Genomic DNA, 25,543 nt, shown 5'->3' with positions numbered 1-25,543 from the left:
TTATGTTCCACCAATTGTAAAGTAATTTAGACTATTATGTACAATTATCACTTTTTCACCTTGGTTTTCACTATTTTTATTTTTTTATAAAATGTCTTAAAGATAAGTTTTGCTCTACGCAGTCCACACCTATTTATTAAATTGTTTTCGTTAGTTTAACGCACTTAAATTCTATATCTTATATTTTTTTTTACAATAAGCAAGGTAAGAGAACTTCAGTCACATGATCAACTAAAAAAAATGCTTAACAGTATATGAATTTGATAATAATGAGCATACTGGTGGCATATATATTACCATAAACCAAATGGATATATCACTATGTACCTGAAGGAGAATCAAACACAACTAGGATGTGATTGTAAAAATGAAGGTGGCAATCATGTTGATAACGTGTTATGAAATAAAGTAATTTAGCAAAATAAAATAACAAAAAAGAAGTAAAATTAATAACAGATGTAGTAGAATTCTCTTTTCTCTTTCTTAGTGGTCACTACCTATATAAATTGTCATGCTGTTATAGGCAAGAAAAGGTAATATATAATCAATCTTGAATAGTGCAAAGATAAATATCTTGTAGGAAAATCCATCCATACACTATTTAGAACATTTAATAACTTGTCTCCATTTTTTTCCTTATGTGCATAATATTTCATCCTATCCCATTCCAGAAACTCTTCGCTAAATGTGGCTCATAACCGGTGCCAGTAAGGTATTCCAGTTGAGATTCCCGAACTTTGATGATTGTCTCGTCCCCAAACTTCAAGAACATGCAAAGAAATCATGCAACACAACAGGAACAGATGCCCTACCAATGAATAGATTAGTCTATGAAGCCAAATGCTTTTGGATGGGTAGTTGAATAGGGGGATTCACTTACTGAAAAATACACAATTTTTCCCACTAATGTTGTTCGCTTTTATTTTTACATTCAACTAAAATGAACATCTAATCTACATAACAAAATCTAATACTCATGATACACCGACAATAACTCATCAAAAACATCAAGCGCAAGCCAACCAAGTTATACATCATTCATCCAGAGGTCTTCGCAGGCCACAGTATATGGCTTTTCGAAATAGAGGATGAGCATCTTCAGTTAGTACCTCAGCATCCAACTTCTCAATATTCTGCCATATCTGCAGATAACCAAACAAATGAAACAAAGAAAGAAAGATCAGGTTAAGCAACTCTAACAGTTAGGTCCATGAGTTTGCAGCACGGGAGTAATTCACACTCTCAGTGATATTAGACGGATATCTAGCTGCAGATTACTGAATTCTTCTGAGTAGTTGCAAGGCTGAACCTCTGCTTTTATTTTCACTCTTCGTCACAACGCTAGGCATTTTTCTTTATTTATAAAAGGGTCTTTTCACTCTTCACCACAATTCTAGCCATTTTTCTTTATAAGAAAACGGCGCCATCACTTTGGCAGACAAAACTAGTGGTAGCAGATGTAGGTCCAATAGGGTAATTGTTAGATGACAAGTACTTACCTCCGAAGCATATTGCCTTGTGAAGGCCTTGAGGTAACCCAGAGTTGATAAACACCATTGCTGTTTTCCATCAAGATTATAGCCATTTATTTCTCTGCTCCCATTAGGATGACTGTAACTTACCAACACAAGATTAAAATAATTAAGAAGCAAAAAGAAGAAAAAGAAGAAAAGAACAGAATAAGCACAAAAACCTTGTCCTAGTTACATCACAATGAAGAGGTATAATTAATGGATACACCACCTTTTCTTAGGTCTTCCACCATCATCCTTGTCCAAGTCCATTACAGAAGAATCTTCAAGGTCAATGTTCATCTCATCTGCCTGACCAGAGGGCCGCAAGGTTCCATCTCTGAATGCATCATTAAGGGGTTCCGCTAAAGCAGTCAAGAAGCCTTTATACAATGAAAGGATCAAAACCTGTAACACCACACACAATTTTGGCAGCATTTTAAGCACTCTCCAGATCCAATTATACAAGTTGATTTTTCCCTTTAGCTATATCCATGACCACAACATAAAATACCTTAATTTCATCAACTGCTCGAGCAAGAAGAGCTTCCTTTGCTTCTAAAGATTCACGAACAGACACCTCTTCCTCTTTTGCTTTTTCCGCATATGATTTCAGCCGTTTTATTCTTACAGGGTTTTCACCAAGAACAGGTTCCCCATCCATGATACTCAGCTTAGACTCCGCAGAATCTAACTGATCTCTGGCTCTAGATGCAGCTTCTTCTGCCAAGACGACACTTCTCTCAAGGGATGAAATCTCTTTCCTCAGATCAGAAATCCGATTATACGTCTTACTGACAGCATTCCTGAGGATCTACAGTCACACAAACACTTAATCATGGATCAAACTACAATTATATCATAACAAAGCAGAAAGCAGAGCTGCAAAGGCAAAGAGAAAAAAAAAACTAGTAATGCAGAGGACACAAAGCATATCACAATATTCAGACAAGACAAAAGGTTGCAAGTTTCCTTTAAAATATAGAACGGAGATTATCTCACAAACGCAGTAATGGCCAAACACACTTCAAGATCATAAAATTAAGAGCGGATCTGCAGAAAGACAAAAATGCAGGAAAAGGGAATTGAGAACAGTAAGAAATAATCCTGCCAAAGCAGGAACAGAAAAACCCATAATAGAATCTACTTCAAACGTATGACTAAGGGGATTAAACCAGCGGCCACACCCGCCAAAAAAAAAAGAATTTGCGCGGGATTTCCTTTTACACACCTTAATTTTGAAAATTTCACAGCTAGAACCCACAATTCCACCATGTTTCAGGCACGATTATCCCAACTTTTCTTGTGCTTGAAAGGCTAAAAAATTTTTAAAAATATATCTAAAAGGAATTCAATGGTCCAGATTTGACCAAATGATGATCCAAGGGTCTAGATCTTCTTCATTTTATCATTTTTTTCATTTTCTTCCTTTTTCTTTTTTTAATATCCTGCTATTTCACCGTCCACACCTCCTTCAGCACCCACAGTGAAGCCACCACCTCTTCCAACACCCCCTCCAGCTGCAGCATCCCCACCTACCCCACCACCAGCTCCACATCCTCCTCTACTGCCTGCTCCACCATCAGCTCCTCCATTTTAACCACTCAAAATTCTCCTCCAGCTCTAAGACCTCAACAAGTACAAGCCCCACCTCCAAACCTTCCTCCCGAATTTTTACCACCACTAAAATCATGATCACGTCCTTCAAATCAAAACACACACACAAAAGAAAAGAATTCCAATGTTTTCATTCACATCTACTATCACACGTTCAAACTAAAACCGCATAAACAAAGAACCATAGAATGAATCCAATTGTGAAGATAACATTCAAATACGCCAACGAAAAGGTAAGTTCTTTTGTAGCTGTAAGACCTGCAATGTTATATGGGAGTGAATGTTAGGATGCTAAAGTCCAATACACACACAAGATAGTGTTCCTTAGATGTGGATGCTAAGATAGATGTCTAGTCATACAAGATTAGACAAGATTATTTTGACCACATTCTCCAGAAGGTGCAAGTAGCAAACACTGAGGATAAATGAGAGAAGGTCGCTTGAGATGGTTTGGTATGTCCTATGGCGACCTCCAGATGCAGCAGTCCGTAGGTGTGAAGCCATGGTCAGTCAAGGTGTTAAAAGGAGACGAAATAGACCTAAAATCACATGCAAGGAAGTTATCTCGTAAATCCCACAATATCTTGGAATTAATGCAGACTTACCGAAAGAAGAACATAATGGAAGAAAAAGATTATATAGTCATGTTAATACGTTTACTTTAAGTCCTATGCAGCTATGCTATCAAGGAGTTTAGTAACCCCATTAGTAGGAAACATAGAGAGTCTGTAGTATTGTTTATTTTTATTTATATTTTGTATATTGTTGACTTGGGATGAATTTAAATAGAAAACATGATCGGTATGAATTCATATAGCCGCCCCAACTTATTTGGGACTGAGGAGTAATTGTCGTAAATACTTTTCTATCGCGCTAGCGTGATCAAATGCAAAACCAATCTTTAACATACAAAAAACAAAAAAGATGATGGTATATCTAGATGGTATTTTATTGGTGGTGGAGGCTGTGATGGAGAGAATTTAATGGAGTAGAGTGATAGTGGTAGAGGAGAAGAAGAAAGTATTTTGGCAAAAGAAAAACTATTTTGGGGTTAATAGTAACTAATGAAACTTACGTGGAATGAGAAAGAATTTTTTAGCATTTTTATTTTTATTTGGCGTAATGACATGAGCTGCACTGATGGAGATCTTTCTGATTTTTATTTGTAACTAATGACATTGGAATGTCATGCACTTCTAAGCTTAAAAATAATCTAAGGTGAAATCATGGGGTACTTGCTACAGATGGTTGTGTTTTTTGATAAAGTAATAAACATCATTAATGTTTGGGCAAGAAAAACCTATATACAAATATACCAAATAGTAGAAAACATACACAAAGATATGGTTTCCTACGAACATCTAATCTTATATATATAAAGGAACCTCAAAAAAAAAAAGTAAGGGATAAGAAGCTAGTCAAATGCACAAAACTCATTTCTACACCTTCAAAAACTCCCCTATTGTGCTAGTGTACCAACATTCCATGGCCTATGTGTTCTCCTCCGCCTACCACAATTCTAATTGAACATTACTTCTTTCACGATGTCCGACATCACTCAAAGCATTCCAAACCATCTTAGAATTTCCCACCATAACCCCGAGACTACTCGGCAATCTAAAAGGAGATGGTCGACGTGTTCACCCGAGCCCTTACACAAAGTACCAGCTGACCTAAGTGATCTTCCGCTTCATATCTGGTGTGTATAAGGTTCCCCGTGCATTTAGGGAGTTTAAAAGGTTCACCTTTACAAAAAAAAAGGGTGTGTGTTGGGGGGGGGGGGGGGGTTATGCATTACTTGGACTGGAGAACTAATAAACTAAGCACATCAGCACAAAAATGGGTGAAGTTTTTACAAAGAGAACATACGTTTAAAAAGTTCAGAAGAGAATGAATATAAATATGCCCGTAAAAAAGTGACTCCACACTAGTTAAATCGGGTGATTTACCTCCCATGGACTGTCAGAGACATGAAATCGATCAAGGTTCGATGAAGAGAAAACCCATCTCACTATGGCCAAATTAGATATAAGCCGATAACTCATCATCCGGTCAATGGATATAGCTGTCATTTGAGCGCTGTTTTGCCAGTAAGAACTTACTTCACTAATCAGCTTAACTTGTTGATCATCATCAGTACAAATCTTTGCGATGACTTGGCCATATCTCTCCAAGACAGTGATCAAATGAGTAAAGCTTTTGGATCCAATGTCAAGAAGCGTTTGAACAACAACTCTGAGGGTGATATCAAAACCATGGGCTGGAAAAACATTTTCTTCTACCCAGGAAATCATTTCCCGGGCAGATTTCCGACCTTTCACCATGTCCTTCAGCTCTACAGAGAGCGCACGCTCAGTTGGATCGGTACCATCTTCTTCACTATATTTAAACTGTGGTCCACCTCTCGGTGGAAGTAACTCCTCCAAAGCAGGGGTGTTCTCAATGCTCTGTAGAAGAATGAGGGAAAGAAGAAATCTAAATAAAATTGCATTAAAGAAGCATAAGGAAATAGATTAAATTCTTCCCAAGAAAAAATGAACTACGTCACTAACTTCTTTCTAGTGTTTACTCCATCTAAAACCTATATAATGTTATAGCGGTAAAATCACAGATTCTATTAAAATATTTTCCTAGAAAAACATGTTCATGCAGTACTTAAATTAGCAGCTCATATAAAAGAAAATGCAAACATGGGATACATGTGCAGAATTCAAATGAACACATCCAATAAGTATACACCTTTTACTGGAACTTACAATATAATTACTTATAAATTGATACTTATAGTAAAAGCAACAGCAGTATCACCTAATATACTCTGCACCCAGTGCATTACATTCTCAAACGAATATTCATTATTACTTCATGCAATTCAATTATTGGATTTCTTTGCTCAAAACTTTCATCTTGAATGTACCTTGTCAACTTTTGCCTAGATCATCGAAAAGAAACCGTTAACAAAACAGGCCAAACATCTACCAATTTCACAAAATACTGTTTTTAGCTATTAATATGTGATGTCGTTTGTTTGGGCACAGAATTTAAGAAAGAAAGACTATTGAAACTTGTGGTCTAAAAAAAGCCATAGATATTTGTGTGGCTATAAATCATCTCATTCAAAGTAAAATGGAAAGTTTAAAGTTGAATTGTTTTTAAGTATAGAAAGATGTATTTTTAGGGACAAACTAAAAAGGAAAGAGTATCACATAAACTGGGACGAAGGAAGTAACTTGATAAATTTAGAGGCCAACAAAAATGAACATCAAAGATTGCATTACATATTGACACCAAAAACAACAAAGAACCATACCAAGCAAATTAATTCATTTGTCTCGCAGCACTTCAGAACAAATTTTATGTTGTATTGCTTTGAAGAGTGTACACACAAAAATAATGGAAAATTTTATCCCAAACATGTGAAAGAAATAATATATGTTCACATAATATTCTAATCCAATTAAAGGTACTTTTTAAAGCTTTATTGTATGCCCTCTTTTCCTGCTGAGTGAAGTATTCAAGTACTTCTCAGATCTACTTATTTTACAAAGAAACTTCCAGCTCTCTGCCAAGAACGCAAAGAATAAAAACGACAATTTACTGAAGGTCACAAGAAAATGAAGGGAAAACATAAATATGTGCTTGGTGTGACAAAATTGGTGAAATTCTTTCCAAGAACCAGGTAATACAATTGCCATTGAAATAACTTAAGCGACAATTTATTGAAGGTCACAAGAAAATAAGAGAAAATATAAATATGTGCTTGCTGCGACATTCTTTCCAAGAATCAGGTAATACAATTGCCATTGAAATAACTTAAGCGCCAAACGTCTAGCTTGTTACTGCACACCATTAGTTTGGTATAACTCATTTAAGAACTTAAATGACCAGATTAAGTTTTTCAGTATCAACATGCAATTAGCTGGTGGAATTTTCCATTATGGAAGCAGATACCTGCTTGATTTTGTCCCAATATGAAAGACGGACTTCTCTTTCCAAAACCTCTTGAACAAACACACGCTGTGGGGCCCATTTTGGCAGATCTAAAACATGAGCCCATTCTTCCCATGGCCAGATAAATTGAAAGTTTGACCTGCAAGACAAAATCTCAAAGAGAGTGATCTCACTGCTCGTACATAAACACAACTCAATAATGGAAGAAGGTAATAATTAATTTAGAATTAACACCTCAGAAGAGTAGCATTTCAACTTACAAATGATGCGAGAACCAAAGGATGAGACGTGTTCGGCATTCCATGTCTAAATCTGCTATTTTATCAAAAAGAGCACGGACAGCCCCAGCTACAACCGCTGGAAAGGCCCCTGGCAGAGCCTAAAAAGAGAAACATGCAGTCAGAGACTTGCTTTTCCATGGAAGTATCTTTAACTAGAAAAATTTTGAGTTCCATAACACTCGATGGGAATTTCCAGAAACAAATTTACAATAAGCTTACAGCTCTAGAAGTTGTTGGATTACCTTGCATAAATCGATGATAACCAATGTGTAATATGTCGGTTTGAATGGCGGTTGAGGTAACAGAAGAAGCTGCAAATTTAAAAGATATTAGGAGAGATGAAGAAGAAGCCCCATAATGTTATCATGGCATCAATGATGAAGCAAGGAACAATTCAAAGCAATAAAACATAAACTGAGAACATGCTCCATCAATAATAAGGTTCCAATTCTTGTATAACCTGTTATGGTTATGGCAAAACTTAACCCCTGCAATTTAGTTCCCCCAACAAAAGAAGAAAAAAAGAAAATTACGAGAATAAATAAATCAAATACATGTCGTTCATCCTAACATTAGGTTCAACTCTGCCAGTTCAGGTTGATGACCATCAAAAACGATATTTTCAAGAAGCGCCTATAGATATGGTTTCTCAGAGTTAAGGTCTGTAGGTATAGAACACACACAAAGATATATATATATATATATATATATATATATATATATATATATATATAAAAATAAAAAGTTGTAGGTATAAAGCATATTGCCTCTAGCAAGTATTCCCGCAGCAACTACATTACTCTTCTGAGAGCAAGAGATGAGAAAGCCAAGGCTATAACAAACATTCCTTAATCCAAATGTGCATCAAATAAAGTTCCGAGCAGATACCCTGGACATCAGATCCCAGTTATTAAAATATCACTAAAACTTCCTGACATCTTAACATCTTGCAATGGTCCAGCATGAGGAGCTCATATATGCACTTGATATCAAAATATTCTGTCCGACAAGTTGATGCATCGTATAGTGCGGTTCTTACAGCTATCCTCTAATGCAAAATAGAAGCACACACAAATTTCACCACTTTTATCTTCTAATGCGACTAAATTTTGAGAAAAGATATTTTGCTTCCTTCTTTATTTATCATCTAGAGAACATGTTAAACTGCGCTTTTCAAATACTTTGTTGATTCAGACACGAGATGTTTTACTCAAGCACAGCTCTACTTTTGAACTTCTACTTATTCACAACAATGTACTTCCTTTGTCTCCAAATATAAAAGATTAACAAACATTAACATTGATTTCCCACTATCAGGTGCAAGGTAATATCACGAGATTTGCCATGCTATAGCATCACGCTTTATGCAGAAAGAGAAGAAAAGCTCGCTCTCATTTTAGCAACTTAACCAAAACCAGGATCCGCTCAGAACTCGATAGTACTGAATTGTGGTGCAAGAGCAGGGGAACTAGCCCCTTTAGATTTTGATTTTTTTTATATATATAATGGACATGTCATGGCGCGTGTGGTGCAGGGAACCAACCTCTTAAGATTTTATTAGGGTTTTTTCCCACAACGGAAGTGTGCTCGCCTAATCCATGGTGTTCCTCTTAAGATTTTACTTGGATTTTATTTGGGTTTTTTCGTAATCTGTCCATCAATGTTTGGGTAAAGAGAAGAATTTACCTAGTGTCACCCCTGCTGAAATTTGAAACTTGGTTACAGGGTAGTGACTTCAGGTCTTCAAACCGCTAGGCCACCTCCATTAGATTGGAAATGCATGCAACAGACTCAAGAAGAGAGTAAAAAATTGGTGGACGAGCTACCAGCATCAAGAAGACTGGAAAGCGCACTGGTAGTCAAATGAAATCATTGGTAATGACTTGAAAGAATTGCAAGTGCGAGAACATTTTAAATGATGGAAAATAGTATGATGAATTACATGGGCAAGGAAAAAAAGAGATGGGGGAACAATGCACAAGGAGAAAGGGGTTAAAAGGAAAGTTGGAGAGAACATTGTCACATTGATGCCAAAGAGATGTGTTTGAGACAAAAATCAAGAGTGAAATGGTTGAAGGAAAAGGTTAGCAATACTAGATTCATCCCAAAATGGCTATTATCCGTAAAACATTCAAACTCATTGAGAAGTCACAAGTTGATAAATTAATATTTCAGAGGACCATAAAATTCTGGAGGGAGTGGTACATTTCTATATAAGCTCTATAAAGGACATGACAGAAACCAATCCCAGATAGGATACAATTCCACCACTCTACTTGAAAGGTATTCACAGAGGCAATTTGACAGGGAAGAATAAAAGAGGAGTAAAGAGCTATTTAGGAGATAAGGCAGATGACAAGAGGGCTTTGCTGCATACATTTTTCCATCGGAGCTGAGATATAACAGAAAAGGATGTCATGGAATGCCTTAATTAACTCCACTATATGGGTCATCTAAGAAGATTCTTACTCGTGCTTTATTGTACTCGTTTCAAGGAAGACTGGTTTACATCAATAAAATAATTATATTATATCCAAAATGGCTCAAAACAGCTATAGACAATGTATTTTCCAATTCTGGAAATGCATGTTTTGGAGGAAGAACAATCACAGACATTCTTGAAAGTAAATGAATTAGCGGAATCAAGATTAAAAAGTAGAGCTGGGAGTGTTATGCAAATTGGATATTGAGAAGGAAACATTACTCAGCATTTTCTGTTTTACATGCTTGGAAGAATGGATTGGACAGAAATGGAGAAATTGGACAGAAAAGTTGCACTTCCACGGAAAAAAATTCCATTACTTCGAGTGGCACTTTTTGCACATCTTTTGGCAGCTAAAGCGATAAGACAAAGAGACAGGCCGTCTCCGTTACTATTCTTTTTATTGGGACGGAGGCACCAGCTTTATTCTTGGGGGTTTGTGTAGGTGTTGATGACACATGAATTTGTTGTGTACCATAGGCAAAAAGCTTCAACATTTGTTTAGGACATTGGTTAGATTCAAAGGGGTGCAATTTGGTTTCGGTTGAGATGTGAGTATAAACTATTCATGAATTAGCAAGGGCATACAGAGAGCAAGGTGACAGGCTGACAACACCTACTGGCAAAAAAACCAAATTTGTCACTAGGAGAAAATTCAGGTTACCTTTATATAAACTAGGTGAAGTTAGCACGTGGGTGTCGCCCCAATTGAGGACAAGATGAGTGAAGCGAGGCTTAGATGGTTTGGACATGTGAAGAGGCGGAGCACAGACCGGTCAGGAGGTGTGAGAGGTTGACACTGGAAGGCCTACGGAGAGGCAGAGGTAGGCCGAAGAAGAATTGGGGTGAGGTGATTAGGCAAAACATGGCGCAGCTTCAGCTGACCGAGGACATGACCCTTGATAGGAAGGTGTGGAGGTCGAAGATTAGGATGGTAGGGTAGTTAGTTTAGTGTTCCCCTGCCATACCGGTAGTATTAGTACGTACTTTAGTATTCTGTTGGCATTAGATTTCTATGACTACCTGTCATTTCTTTCATTGCGGCCACCTGATTATTTGGTTGTTATTTGTGCTGCTTTTACATGACTTCTCACTCTTGCGATTTTTGTTTCTCTTCTTTAACGTGGTGCTTATACTTCTCTGAGCCGAGGGACTATTGGAAATAGCCTCTCTATCTCCACAAAGTAGGGGTAAGGTTGCGTACACTACCCCAGACCCCACTATGTGCGATTATACTAGATTTGTTGTTGTTATTGTTGTGAAGCAAGCACGGGCCCAAGCTTAATTAGAGAGATATAACACAAACCAAGTTAAGAAATGGACTAATTCTATTTTTTGCATATTTATGTATGATTAAAAAAATTAATCGCAGCTTTAGTTTACAATTATCAGGGAACTGAAGTTAATGTCAAGGCAACATATTCATTTACGATAGAGTTGTTGAGTGGTTAAGTACATTCTAATACATGAATAGGAACTGCTAAATATAAGATATTCTTTTTCAATATTCATGCGGGACAAGTTTTCTTTTTGTAATTTTTTATTGAATGTGTTTTCACTTAAAAGCATATTTCTTCTTGCTTCTTTGATACATCATGACTAAATTCACCAAGCTCGCGTTAGAAAAGGTTGGATTAGGTAGAGCATGAATCATAACATTATTCAATTGTTATAATCGGATCAACCCCATCAAAAATATCATTCTACATTTTGTATTTCAATGTTAATATCAGCAAGTTGCTGGGGAATGTCATTACCTTCATAGGCATTCAATTATTTTACTTCAGCATTTTAATGACATAATTCTAGAGCAAGTCGAACTAAATTTTGAAACACTCTCATTTCCTCCCGTTTTTCCTTACGAACAATTAATACAATTATCAACACAAGTCCCAAGGCGTATATGTATAAATTTGATATGACTCTCTCATCCTTTTAGCTGTATATATTTAATTGTATAAAGTAAAACAGCTGGGGTAAAATCCACTGATACAGTAATTTTCAGGGAAAATCGAGAAAGAGACACCAATAAGTTTCTGATAGTAATTAGTTCATAAGTTTCATCTTCTAACTTTTAAGCTATTTTTTTCGTTGTTTCATGTATTTTCTACTTTTGCTTGCCACATAATCAATATTTGTCTCCTTCCTCTTCCGTCTCTCTATGGATAAAGTTAAGTGAATTACTTAAAGAAACATTTCAAATGCAACAAAGTTGTCCAAAATAATTCGTAGCCAGCATCATGCTAAAAGTAGAACGATATGTAAATCTAGTGACAGGCAAATATATGAAAATGTAATTGTTGATGAGAAAACAAGTGAGCTTTGTTTGACATTTTTAACAATCTTTAGAATTTGTTTACCTTTTCTTCTTCTTTTTCTTATAGTTTGTTTATCCTACGTCCTAGCAAATAAATTCAAAAGAGCAAAAAGGGAAGAAACTTGGTTTTTGTTTTGTTGGCAATCAAAAAAATAGCTGCTAAGTAATCAGCAACAGTAAGCTAAAATAATTGAAGTGCAGAGCTAAATAATGGGGTGGAGGACACAGTCCAGGTAAGGAAATTCAGTAGGGGGGGAGAGGAACTGATTGTGTAAGAAAGGATATAGATGAAGTGAGCAATGAGGTAAACTGGTCAAGACACCAAAACATTTGTATAACAGCTACAGTAAAGCAGTTTTCTAACATTGCTGCATTTTAAGACATTTACAGAAACACCTTCCTGGGCCCATATTGGAAAAGGCAGGTCGTAGTTAACCTTTGAACGAAAAATTGCTGGTTTATTCCGTCATTTCTGGTCCATAAGAAAGCATTAAAGCACAGAGAACAATCAAATAATGCACAAAAGTAATCCAAAATCACCAGAATGTTCACATAATGAATTTTCTGACCATAAGCTAGCATTTTGATGGGGAGCTGCTTAACTCCCACTTATAGAATAGCAGAATAGAATATAAAGAGAGAGAGAGAGAGGAGTTATGAAGGAAGGGAAATAACACCGATAAAGTCTACTAATTTCTAATACTAACACCTACAACATGTCTTCATTTTATATGCCGAATGCCATATCAAATCGATGGAAAAGATATACACATCATGGGACAAAGAAGTCCATTATTAAGTAAGCAATCAGTTCTTACCTGAGAGAATATTGTCTCAGCCATAAGATATTCATATCTGAATGGTACAGGCAGCCCAACCATGTATGAAGTGCATTCCTTTCGACTAGCTTGCATAAACCGAAAAGAAAAGGAATAAGAAAACTAGCCGAATTAAGCAGATACTACAAAGGTACATAGCGACTAGGTGCAGCATAGATACGCAAGGGCACCTGTAATATTAAACCCTAAACCCAAACACAACAAATGAAACAGAAATCCTTCTTAAAATTAAAGGAACCAAGATTGGGAGAGTCAACAAACCATCCATTCAAGAATAAAAGCACATCCAACAAATACTCTTCCACAACAAAGCGATCAATGGGTTGAATATCCTGGTAAACAACAAAAAGAAAAGGCAAGATGAGCAAGTAAAAATAATAAGTTAGAGTAACTCATCCCCAATAGTCAGTACAACTGTCAAACAAAATATCCTCGGCATAAGCCATCTATTCATAGAAACCAACTAGCATTGACTAATCCCAATATGCATGCTCTATAGCAGCAATTAAACCGCTTTAATCCCTAAAATTACACTACATAACAGATAAATTGTGACAATTGGGGGGAAATTTCCTGAGAGGAGGATGAGGAAGTAGAGCAAGGGAATTCTAGGGAAAACAGGTAGCACAAACACAGGACATATAACAAAATAAGAACTTCATGATATCTAATATGCCTGGATGGCTGGATATATGCAAATTCAAAGCTCTATGAGCGAATCAGCCATCATGTTTTCCTTCGCTAGGATCAATTTAAGCATCACAATATAAAATAATCAATTACCTCAGTTTTATTTGACGGAAATATATTAAGCCTCCTTATCCTCTGAGGATATTTTAACTCAGCTTCGTGCTTTTGTCTACCGAAGGCAATTCCAGATAAAACTCCAGAAGGACCTGGTTGCTCGGGGCAGCTTACTGGAGCCAAATCATGAGACTTTCCAGCAACTAATTGTGCCTCAAAAGAGAGGTGCGGTCTGGGAACTAGACAAGATAAAATGTCACACTTTTAACATTAACTTCGAATGGGAAAGAGAAAAATGAACTGCAAAAACATGCACTAATAGCTTAGTTCACATGATGCGAGACTTGAACCTATGACCTAAGTCACAAGTCCCTCAATCAAGCGAGAACAGTATAACAGTAGGCGTATTATCCTCGAATTTTGAAGGTTGCGGTTGGTCCTAAGGGTTGATCCTGGATGGACTTCTCGGTCATCAAAGAAGAAACACCAACAACAACAACTGCGCCTCAGTCACAAACAAAGTTGGTAGCGGCGATATGAATCCTAACTTCTTTCTTTAAGCTCAACCCATATCATCATCATGCCAAAATAAAATAATAATAGTAGTGAAAATAATTTTTATATATATATATATATATAGTTAATAATTGAAAAACATATAATATTAAAAGTTCTCTAACAAATTTAAAGCCTACTCCTAACTAATAAGTATCACTTATATGGATCTTTTTCTATCATTGTGCTCTATCTTTAGCTAAGTCTGTATTGATTCCAATTTACAAGTTTTACTCATTGACGGGAGTAAGGGTACAAAAAGGGCAGCCCAATGTAGAAAGCATCCTGTCGAATGCAGGGTCCGAGGAAGGACCGCACCCCGGGAGTAATGTAGGCAGCCTACCTTGATGCAAGGGTTAGTGGTTGATTCCCAAAACTATTCACCAAACAACTGGCACAGCTTGATTTAGGCTCGGCTCGGCTCAGCTCCCACCCAAGCTCATGAGGCTCAAATATGAATGCAAGCATATCTTAACCCCTATTGTAAAAAATGGACCATGGACCTAACTCCACCTTAAAAAAATAGTGCATGAGGTGAGGATTGTCCAATAAAACTATACAAGGAGGCAATGAATTCCCTCCTTGATGTGGGACATTCTAACACCCCTCTAGCACATCCACGCCTGGCAACTGGAGTGTGGACAATATATCATAGGGCACAGCATTGGGTAAATCAGATATAGAAATGAATCTAGCATTAATACCATGCAAATTTTGACTTTTTTAATATTATAAGCTAAGTTGCTCGAACACGGGTGTGGGTGTCCGACACGGGTGCAGATCTAGAGGTCGGATCCTTCGAGATGTAAATTCTAAGATTTGGGGATACGGATCTTAGTATGGATACGGGTGCGGAGATCTAGCTAAAAAAATTCAAAAAATAAAAATATAAAAATATCTCTAAATTATGAGAAATTTTGTGGAATACTTACGCATAGCTTGTAAAGTGTGGATTTCTTTTTTTATTCTCAAGTTGTAGATAAGTAATGAATTAATTTCCAAGATAATGTATGTAATTTTCTTCAAATTTAATTTTGGTTTTGATTTCAGGAATCAAATTGTATCTGGTCTCGAATTTTTCCGTCCTTCGTGGTCAAAGTACCCAAAATTGTTTGACCAAAACCGGTACGGATCCCATACCTACACCCATACTAGTGGTGTGTCAACACGGGTGCAGCACCTAAACTACCGTGTCGGAACAACTTAGATTATAAGGTAAATAATTTTATTTAGTGAGAAAATCTCGTATATAAGTATATATAAGTAGTATACAAAAAGTAAAAAACTTACATGCTTCCCCACGAAAGACAATCTTCCATACAAACGGGAACTACATGGGTGCACCAAAAAGAAACAAGGAGAAAAAAAAAATTAAAAAAAAAGGATCTTGAACCTAACCTAATCTCAACGGCTAGCTCATAAAGTGAGAATTGCCCAAGAATATATAAGGAGACAACAACATATTCCCTCACCAATGTGGGACATTCTAAAAGCTATGATATGCTCGAAAGGCTAGGAAACCAATCTTGGCCTTGTCTTTTCTTTTTTTAATATATATATATATATATATATATATATATATATACCCATCCTATTAGATTTTCATATCAAGCTCAAAAGCAAAAGATCAAGTACATATTCAACACTCACTTGGTGTTCTTTTCGTGAATTAAAATCTTATCGCTTACCTAGAAAATAAAAGTGAATTCAATAAATATATAGAAAGAGGTGTGTAGCAAGAGTTTCCAACATTGAAATTCGAATCTCTCCTCTCAAGACCAAAACATCATCCAGCTCGAGCCTTAACCCAGAGTCCTCTCATCTCTTAGGTTTAGCTCAAATCTCACTGGCCATTTGGCTTCCAATCTATGGAATACAAAGCTTCGCGACACGAGATTCTGCTCCATGTTCTACAACTGCTAGTCCACTGCTCCCTCCTCCAAGGGATTTCACAGTGTCGGCTGCTGCCTTCAATGCATGTATGCTTACTCTGCCCATGCTGCCTTCACTACACACAACTTTGCCCCTTGAATTGCTTCCTTTCGCATACCTTTGAGAGTCTATCCCGAGCCTGAACAAATTGGACGCATGCGAGATCAAACCTGCTAAATGGTGGCTCTATCGAGCCTTAGCTGAGATCCCGTTTGGATAGAATCAACTAGATTGAGTCTAAAATTTGCTCAGCTTAGCTCATTATACATCCCTAGAGGATTTTAAATTTATGGTTGTTAATTTGTTTTTTAGAGAAAAATAGCAATGGATGATATATAGTCATTAATTCACCTACCATTCTTACGTAAGTGTTTTGCCTTCTTTGGAGCAGAAGAGAGACAGCTTTTCTTTGTCAAAATAGGAACAGTTTGTAATGGTGACAGTGGAAAGGATCAGAACAATTTTAAAATCAATGGAAAGTACAAATACCACTATCAAGTTTCCACTCTCTACTAGAAAGATCTTGAACTCGAGACCACAAATCCTCCAAGAAATCCTGTAAATCAAACATTTCAACCCTTAATAGTACAAACATAACTGCATATAAATAATAATAGGGAAAAAACAAAAAACTATTTTGATTGAAGAGCGATCTTCACTAAGTTTATCTTAAATATCTCTCATGTTTAGCAATTTCTTTCTATCAGTCAAGTCCATCCAATCGATGATATGACAACCCATCAAGGACCACAAGTGGAAACTACCTGTTATATACTAGAAAGCACAGACACAAAAGCCAAGGCTGCACACTCAAGTCGACTCAAACCGACAATAATTAAACACCATGCTGGTGTGTTTGATAGTGATAATTGTACTTCCTCGTGGGCTAAGTACATAGAGAAGAAATTCATGTCTGCCCACTAATCTTAAACTTTTGTCTCTATGCTACAAATGTCCATGACTGTGTTACATAAGCTATATGACGCAAGGCCTTTAAAATAAATAAGCTGAGTCTCGTAGTGACGAAACAAACTTTGCTCTTCTTTCACATTCCTATCCTCTATCCTGGGATAAAAGAAAATTAGAGCCGACAGTGCAACGGAACAAGCTAGTATAACTTAAAAGGGCAAGTTTTCAAATCTATTACTAATATACCTTCTCATTGACGGCATTATTGGTTTCTTCAATATCCTCAAAGACAGAAAACCCAGCGTCGGATACACGTTTTCGAATACTTAAATAGGCTTCTACTCCAACCATAACCCTTTCAATCTCCTCAGGAACTTGCTGAAAATTGACATGAGAGGAAGATAAGTCAGATTTATGTGAGAAAAACAAAGTAAATGAGAAAAAAGCATGCATATGATTAAGAGGGAAAAAAATGACGCATATGAAACTTAAAAAGAACCACAAATATAACCTCAGAAAAGATATACAGATGTATTGAAAACCCAAAATCCATGAGAAAACAGAAAAACCAAAATGGTTGACAATCACCATGACACGTTGAATTATTCTCAGTCTTAATTCCTCGTAAATTAAAAAAGTATATTGACTGTAGGAACCATACAAAAGAAAATGAAATAATACAAATATAAGTTGACGCACAAGCCTCAGGGCCTTCATGATGATGACTTTATGCAGTATAAATGCATAAAGCAACAATATAGGCCTAACTCGATGTTTAATGAAAACTTTACCATTTCCAGAGAGAGAGAGAGAGAGACTCAATGTGTAATGAACTCACTAATGTGTTGAAATCTGACACACAGTGACACTACTGTAATTAACTAACTACTGTAAGCAACAGAAAAGGAAAAGCATTATACCACATTTTGCACCTTTTAACAGATGCCTTAATTCTGAGATCAATCAACTGTGCCTCAACACCAAACTAATTGCGGATGCTGCCTTAAATCTTTTACCTATCTCCTTTTCTGGGGATAAAGTTCCCTAATTTCCTTCTATATTGCCAATCGGTCCAACCCAACATGCGCAGTTCAATATTTTAGTTACAATTTTGGGTGGCATCATAATAAAGTGGCATAATGGCCTTGCTACCAAGAATTCACTAAGATTCATGCTTTTGTTGCTCAGATTCGTGAAAGAAAAATAAAAGAAGAAGGTAACCAGAAAAAGTAGAAGCAGGAAAAAAAAAAGCTTATCAGCAAATTGCAGGCAAGAATTGTCAAGTTTTGGCATTTATATCAAATGCATATTGTTACCTCAACAAGTTCAGCTCCACCCCAAGGAAGGCATGATAAAATACAAGTTATATAAAAGTCAGCACGTGCTTGCCAAGAGGGAATTCCTTTTTCCTCGTCCACAGTAGTCGCTGATGATGATAATAAACATTCAAAAATAACCACTAATGCACTCGGTTGGATAACTTTGCTGCACATCTAACCACAGAAACCATGTATTAGAATCAGTAATAACTGAAACTACAAAAAACGATTCTGTCTATCAATTGACTCGCTACATCAGATTATACCCAAAATTATCTGTGAAGGCACGAACAAAAGTGATGCAAGGTTGCAGGTTAAACAGAGAATGAGTGAAAAAGGAAATGAACTCAATTTAATGTCCGGATGTTACATGATGTTAGTTACCCGATCCTAATTGCCAGAGTAAAATCAAAACAAAATTGCAGAGAAAGTGAAGGATACAAATTATGGTTATTAATGAACTTGGTCTCGAGGAACTTTCTGAATGCTGGCATAATTTCTCAGTGGGTTCAAATCCCACTCTCAACATTACAATATTTGCCGAGGGTCTATTGGAAACAACCTCTCTATCCTCACAAGGTAGGGGTAAGGTCTGCGTACACACTACCTTCCCCGGACCCCATGGTGTGGGATAATACTAGGTATGTTGTTGTTGGTGGTGGTGGTGGTAGTGGCATAATTTCTAACAAAGATCAGAACTATAGATGATAACTAAAGTAAATGTACTTTATGCATACTTCCATTCTTTTCGAAATATCTCCACACCTTAACCCAAAGGCGACCAAATGTCCTGCTCTCAGACTACTTAGTTTTCGAACTCAAATAGAAACAGAATAGAAAAACTTCAGAGGACTTAGCTGGAATTGGAATAGATCATGAAAAAAATCAATCCTATTTTGTAATTCTGCATCCTCTGGATGCTTTTGTTATTAATATACCACTTACTTCATCAAAAAGATCATGAAAAAAATCAAAGGAGGCAGATTTCTAGGACATACCAAAACAGTCAGAAACCTCATCAATATACGGATCTTGTTGCACTTTCCAGTCTCCAAGGCATCCTGAAACGAAGGAAAAACAGCAATTGTCGAATGGATCCTGTTGATTACAAAATTAACATTGATGGAACTTCCTCTAACTTCTCTCTCGTACCCCTTCTTCCACAAAGCGATGGAAATACCAAAAGCATATAAACAACAGAATTCTCTAAGCACCAAAACTAATCACAGTTGATCCAGTTACTTTACAGCACTGACACTTGATACAAACAGTAAAATCGCAAATTCACGTTTCAACCCGACTATTTCTGTGGTGGTTTCAACTTCCAAAGCTAGCTTTAGTAAATATAAGAAACAGAAAACGTGAGATAAATCAAATTTGGCGGTCCAAGAAAATATTTCTACCAGAATACCCGCACTACCTAAACTTTTTTTACTTAAGATTTTACTAAATTAAGGTTTTAGCATTTTCTTTCCTCTACTACTGTCTTTTTCTCTAACAAAAGAATATAAGCCTATATTGTTCAATGTAGTTATCCCATTCTTTAATATGTCATGTGTAAGCGAGCCTTTTCAAACATATTAAAACAATTTTAATCACGTTCTCTTCAGATCTGTGTTCTGATAAGTGATCTATAGTTCCACTAAAATCTTCAAGAAGATACACCTAGAAGGCTTTATACTTTTCTTCTGTGAAATTTATTATCCTTTTACCAGTATTATGAAACCACTAAACATCTTTTTCCTTGTTGACCCTTCTCTTCAATCTGTGAACCCAAAACATTTAGACACTAGTTAAATAGGGTTAATGACCTAGATTTTGCACAACACGTAGATCATCAACAAATAGTAGAATTCATCTCCGGGTGAGCTAGGAGTTGGGCAACCCGTACCCGACCCATATCAATGATACACCACAGAATAGGACAACATTTCAAACTACCACTGAATCCATGGGCAAGCAAGAGACAACTTGGTTAATTCAAACATCTTAATTGCATAGGAAATGAAAGCAAAACTGAATCTGACATAAATCCAGACAATTTTTTATATTTAGCTTGGATGTGACTAGCAGATACTAAAGCTAGAGCATAATGGCTAAAAGCCTAAAACTGATCAAATAATGGTGTCAAACAACATCCCTAGTAAAAACAGTCTAGATCCTCAACTTTCAGGTCTGCAAGTGTCATCCTTGCTTGTGAATTAAATTAGGTACAAGTAATGGTGTCAACATTTGCAAGTCAAAATATAACATTAGGCTTGTGATCCATAATGTTTATTCAACTCAACTTAAAAGTAGAGATGCTTGTCTATCCTTGTTTATATAGAGAGAGGGGCATGGGTGTGTTGTTGTTTGGTCTTTGGGGGGGGGGGGGGGGTTCAAATATGTTCGGTGAGAAAAGCCAGACTAGCGGCAAATGCAGTAGTTAGTTGGAGAACAAAGAGAATAGAGTAGTGCATAAAGCAACTTTGTTATATTCTATAATCAATTAGGAACTATAGAAATAAAAGAATGTCTTCACGACTGAGAGAGATATAACGAGCACAAAGAGCTCAGTTTTGTTTAACTTGTAGTAGTTGTGGATACAAAAAGGAATCTTCTCTATATACCTAAACTATAAGTTAAAACAAAATTGAGCTCTTTGTGCTCATCATATCTCTCTCGGTCCTGAAGACCTTTTATTTCTATAGTTCCTAATTGATTATATAATATAACAAAGTTGCTTTCTGCACTACCCACATGAGGCAGTCAATATACCATATTCTAAATACTTTAAGCACCGGTTTGCTGTATTACTAGTGAAAGCAGCAAAAATTTAAAAAAAAGAATCCAGATGAGTTGGCAAGTTGTTTTCGTAGTGCAAAACTAATGAACAAAAATATAACAGATAACCACAGGATAAAAAGACCTGTTTGCAATATCAGATATGGAGTAAAGATAAAGAACAAGATAAAGAAGACCACCTTTCACTTATAAAAACAGATATAAGATGTAAAAACAAGATAAAGAAGACCAATTTTCCTTTATCAGTAAACTTTTTTTAAGAAGGTAAGGTCACTCTCTTCCCAATGTACAAAAATAATCAAATGTTGGGGCTTGCTGACCTGTAAATTAATTTGAGCATTCTCCACTAATTTCGCGACAAATTCCTCATTTTCCAAATTCAAAAGGCCTACCTGCAGATGGACAGACATGGTAAGAGGTGGAGAGAAGGAAGAGACTAAGAAGAAGAGACAGAAAGATTACTAAATAGTTAAAAGGAAACAGAAAAACCATTAGTGTGCGGAACTAACAAACATGAAATGCAAAATACCCCAATAATTCAATCGATCAATCAATTATATATGCCTCACCTACAGTTACTTAAGTCAATTGTATTAATCTTCTACATCCTTTTTGCTCTATTTGAAAACCATTTCTTTCCAATGCTCAATGATCTTGACTTGTAAGACAACTAATGGGATTTACAAAACTAGAAGTTCCCTAAATTTCACATATCCATATAGTAACATACAAGTTTCCAACAACACCAAAAGGACTCCTGGCAAGCACAACACCTAATATAAGTGTAGCAAAAAACAGTAAGGCGCAAAACCTGCACAGATTATTTAGTAATGGTCTATACATATTCTTTGCTCCACTGTATTTTGTATTGATAAGAAAATATATGCGAAGAGATATAGTAACAATGTAAAGTTTGCCTACGTCCCATCACAAAAACAAGAATCTGTTTAAATGATACTAGATCCTAAATATATTCTCCCATCGAATCATGTTCCTGATTCATCTACGATATGTCTACTCCTAATAAGAAGAATAAAATTACGTAATGCCAAAAGAACCTTGAGCCTTACTGAAAAGAGTTTCAAAGACTATCAGCTGCACATATTTCTTAAGCTTCAATTGTGAAATGCTGAACCGGTGTTACTTTTAAAAAAAATATTTTTACTATCAATTGCCTATCTGGCATCACCACATATACATTCACAGGTATGTGAAGAAGAAAGGTAAGAGGATAGAAAATAAGAAAGGAACAGGAAAAAACATGAACTAAATGGAACTCGAACGAGAAAAGGGCATCAGAAGAAAACCTACCAGCGTTCCATACAGAGGAATCTTGTGAGGCAATTGCTCAGCACACTGGAGAAGGAACTGCCAAGGTATAGGCAAGAAAGCACATAATTTAGCACACAACTCAGGAGTAGCAACCCATATCAATAAGCCTCCTTGGAAGCATAAAGTTGATCTCTCTTAATTAGTGAAAGCAATAGTGCAAAGCTTCGACTGAAATAAGAACTCTTAGGCAATGCGAGGTTTTTTTTTTTTTGGGGGGGGGAGGGGGGGGGGGTTACTCTTCCATAAATAAAGGGAGTGATTGGATACATTATAGAGATAGCTGCAAAGACGGGTTCTCCAACTACATTACATGTAAACACCCCAATGAAAACATAATGCCAAAAACAATGCATTGCAAAGCAGAGCAACATGCCAAGAAAATTTCTCACAACTAGTAGAACCGCCACGTGGAGGACGCGTTGACATTTTATGAGTTCAGTTCACCACACATAAGAAACTAATCAAAAAAATTCTTTTTATGTTAGCACTGAATAAGCGAACCCAGATATTCCGAAATGTAACAGCTCTAAATATATTGAAGCAATGACTTTGGACCTCAACTGCAGTTCCAGTGGCATTAAATTCCAACTTCCTCCATTCTATCAGTATCTAACTATTATTTGACCCAATGATAACCACCAGGAGCATCGCCTTTCAGCTGAGCAAGAACATTTTCATATATAACAAGCCTAAGGAGAAGGAATTGAAAATTCACATAGACCATTTTCTTTTTTCTTTTCTAAGGTTATATCATGTTTGGTCGCTACAGGAAGGAGGAACCTTTCCAATTTCCCTCCCGCACCAGCCCCTACATGTGGTCTAAAAAAGAGGGTTGATTACCACTATTTTTGCCCAACACTACTTAAGACAGAAATAATGCTCTATTTGACACATTGAGCAAAAATTATCAAGGGAAAAAGCAGATGAATCAGAAACTAGGTTCGCACTTGATAACCAACAACAACAATGAGCAAGAAGATGCAGACAGCCACGTGTATTCAAGTGTGTCAACGATGAAAGTTACACCGTGTAACTAGGTAACAAAAAAATATTTATATATAACACACACAGTAAAAATCCTGGCTCCGCCACCGGAGGCAGGCCCCCAGGGCTTTGGCTGGGTGATAAGGGCGCAAAGCATGAAGTATTATGGGTTAGGTGCACCTTACAAGTTTCGCTACTAGCTGAATCTTGGTATTTAAGTGGGAGTAGAGTGGAGGTGTGGTCATACTTACTAATGAGTGGGCACAGTTAGGGTTGGGCCAACTAACTCACAGGGGCTCTCTACATTATAAAAAAGAAGAAGAAAACCCAAAAACAGCCACAGTGAGCAATAAGTGGAATAGAATGACATCTTACGGGAAAAATATCATCTCCAGAATGCTCTAATTCTCGGCGAACTGCACTATAGCATGCCTCCTACAATAGCAAATGTATAAGGATTTAAAAAGCAAGCTTTGAAAAACGGCTAGAACAAGTGAAAGCAGCATTCATCATAGGAATAAAAGCGCGAGTTGTGTACTGACAATTTGGTCTTTGAAGTCGGCATTTCCGGCGTACTCAGGGCACTTCTCGCCGAGTCGCAAAAGCAAGCTCTTCCAACTGCTCATTCCTTTTTTTACAAATTACAACAATGAAATGCGACGATGCCGAGCAGGATGCAGAAGAAGGCGGGGGAATTGAAGTGGAAGGCAGGGTTTTGCGCTTCTGCCTGCGGTCTTCAGTAAATTCTCGTCACTATTCATATACTGATACCCTTCTTACAACGAACCAAAACCCTTGTGCGAAGACCTGAAATAGCCGACCCGATCCGGCTACACCCAAGGTCCCGTTTGGACCGAAAACTCATTTGAAAATACCTCTTAACACAATTACAATATTTGAATTTTAAAATATTGCAATTTTTAATATATACTCATGTTTTATGTCATTCTTAACCATTAAAACTAAATGAGTAATACCCTAAAATTCGTCTAAACTATTGGACCTTTGTTAGTTGCCTACCCAAATTATTACATGTCTCCGAAAACCCTCTTAAATATATCTCCTTCATAATAAAACTCCCTGGTCGCATTCTTACTAGTGAGTGTAATACACTCTCCAAATCATTTTTAAAATCTGCCACGTGGAAATCTACGTGAATTATTTATCTTAATAGCTACACTAATCTCTCAGTAGTGATTTTCTCCATTAATCTTAGTTCTAGCCTCGATTACATTGTTTATTCTTGCTTAAGTTTGAAAATCGGGATAGAAACTAGGGTTTCTGCTCCTAAATTAATATAGAAGATTAGGGTTTTGATAGACCAATATTCTGATGATTGTCGAAAGGAGATACCTAAATTGTCCTATTTCTTTATTCCCTAAATTCTTGAAAGGCATTAAACCTCATACTCTACACTTGAACGGATGTGCCTTCTTTCAAATAAATTCAGGTAAGAAATGAAGAATATATAAAATGAGAAAGATAAGAAATAAAACCAGAAATAATAAGAGAGAGTGAATTTTAGATGGATTCAAAGGAAGAAAGGTTAAAAAAAATGAAGAAGAAAGGGAAAAAAATGAGGAAGGAAGGTGAAATATAAAGAAAAATATGAGAAAATAAAAAGAAATATATAAATTTAAAAAACAAGGGCTAATTAGTTATTTAGACACGCCATTTTAATGGCTTTTTTACCCATTCACGCGCTCTTGGATGATCTATTACACGCATAATGCTACATAAACAACGAGGGGATTTTATTATGAAGGGGATATAATTCATGGGATTTTCAGGAACAGATGATAGTTTAGGTAGACACCTAACAAAAATTGTATAGTTTCGGCGAATTTTAGGATATTAACTCAAACTAAATACTATGTTTCTTGTCTATATCTGTAATGTAATCTCTCCCAATTTTTTCATAGACAATATATTCGAAAAAAATATCTTGCACCTTATTCCTCTCTCCTGAAATAAATTCTAGCTACA

At 36.4% G+C, this 25,543-nt stretch overlaps 1 protein-coding gene across 2 annotated transcripts; it reads right to left on the bottom strand.

Moving 5' to 3' along the window:
- Positions 1-517: 517 nt before the first annotated feature.
- LOC104220669 (nuclear cap-binding protein subunit 1) lies at positions 518-24,390 on the bottom strand. Of its 2 annotated transcripts, none has more exons than XM_009771566.2 (19): positions 24,100-24,390; positions 23,933-23,992; positions 22,553-22,609; positions 21,562-21,633; positions 19,456-19,518; positions 18,455-18,631; positions 17,385-17,516; positions 16,719-16,785; positions 13,782-13,981; positions 13,260-13,330; positions 12,978-13,062; positions 7,603-7,671; positions 7,340-7,458; positions 7,080-7,218; positions 5,078-5,575; positions 2,026-2,325; positions 1,744-1,919; positions 1,500-1,617; positions 518-1,142 (listed from the first exon to the last, which is right to left on the bottom strand). In XM_009771566.2, exons 1-19 carry the CDS (start codon positions 24,181-24,183, stop codon positions 1,035-1,037), a joined length of 2,595 nt encoding a protein of 864 aa, XP_009769868.1. In that variant the 5' UTR covers positions 24,184-24,390; the 3' UTR covers positions 518-1,034. The 2 variants fall into 2 exon arrangements, with proteins under 2 accessions (XP_009769868.1, XP_009769869.1); XM_009771567.2 differs by having other exon boundaries at positions 1,500-1,611; positions 24,100-24,388.
- Positions 24,391-25,543: the final 1,153 nt, after the last annotated feature.

The sequence above is a fragment of the Nicotiana sylvestris genome, chromosome 8 (genome assembly GCF_000393655.2).
Source record: "Nicotiana sylvestris chromosome 8, ASM39365v2, whole genome shotgun sequence".
In the NCBI taxonomy this organism is placed as follows: Eukaryota; Viridiplantae; Streptophyta; class Magnoliopsida; order Solanales; family Solanaceae; genus Nicotiana; species Nicotiana sylvestris.
The sequence above is the reverse complement of the archived record's forward strand: the minus strand, read 5'-3'. Positions and strand labels throughout refer to the sequence as shown.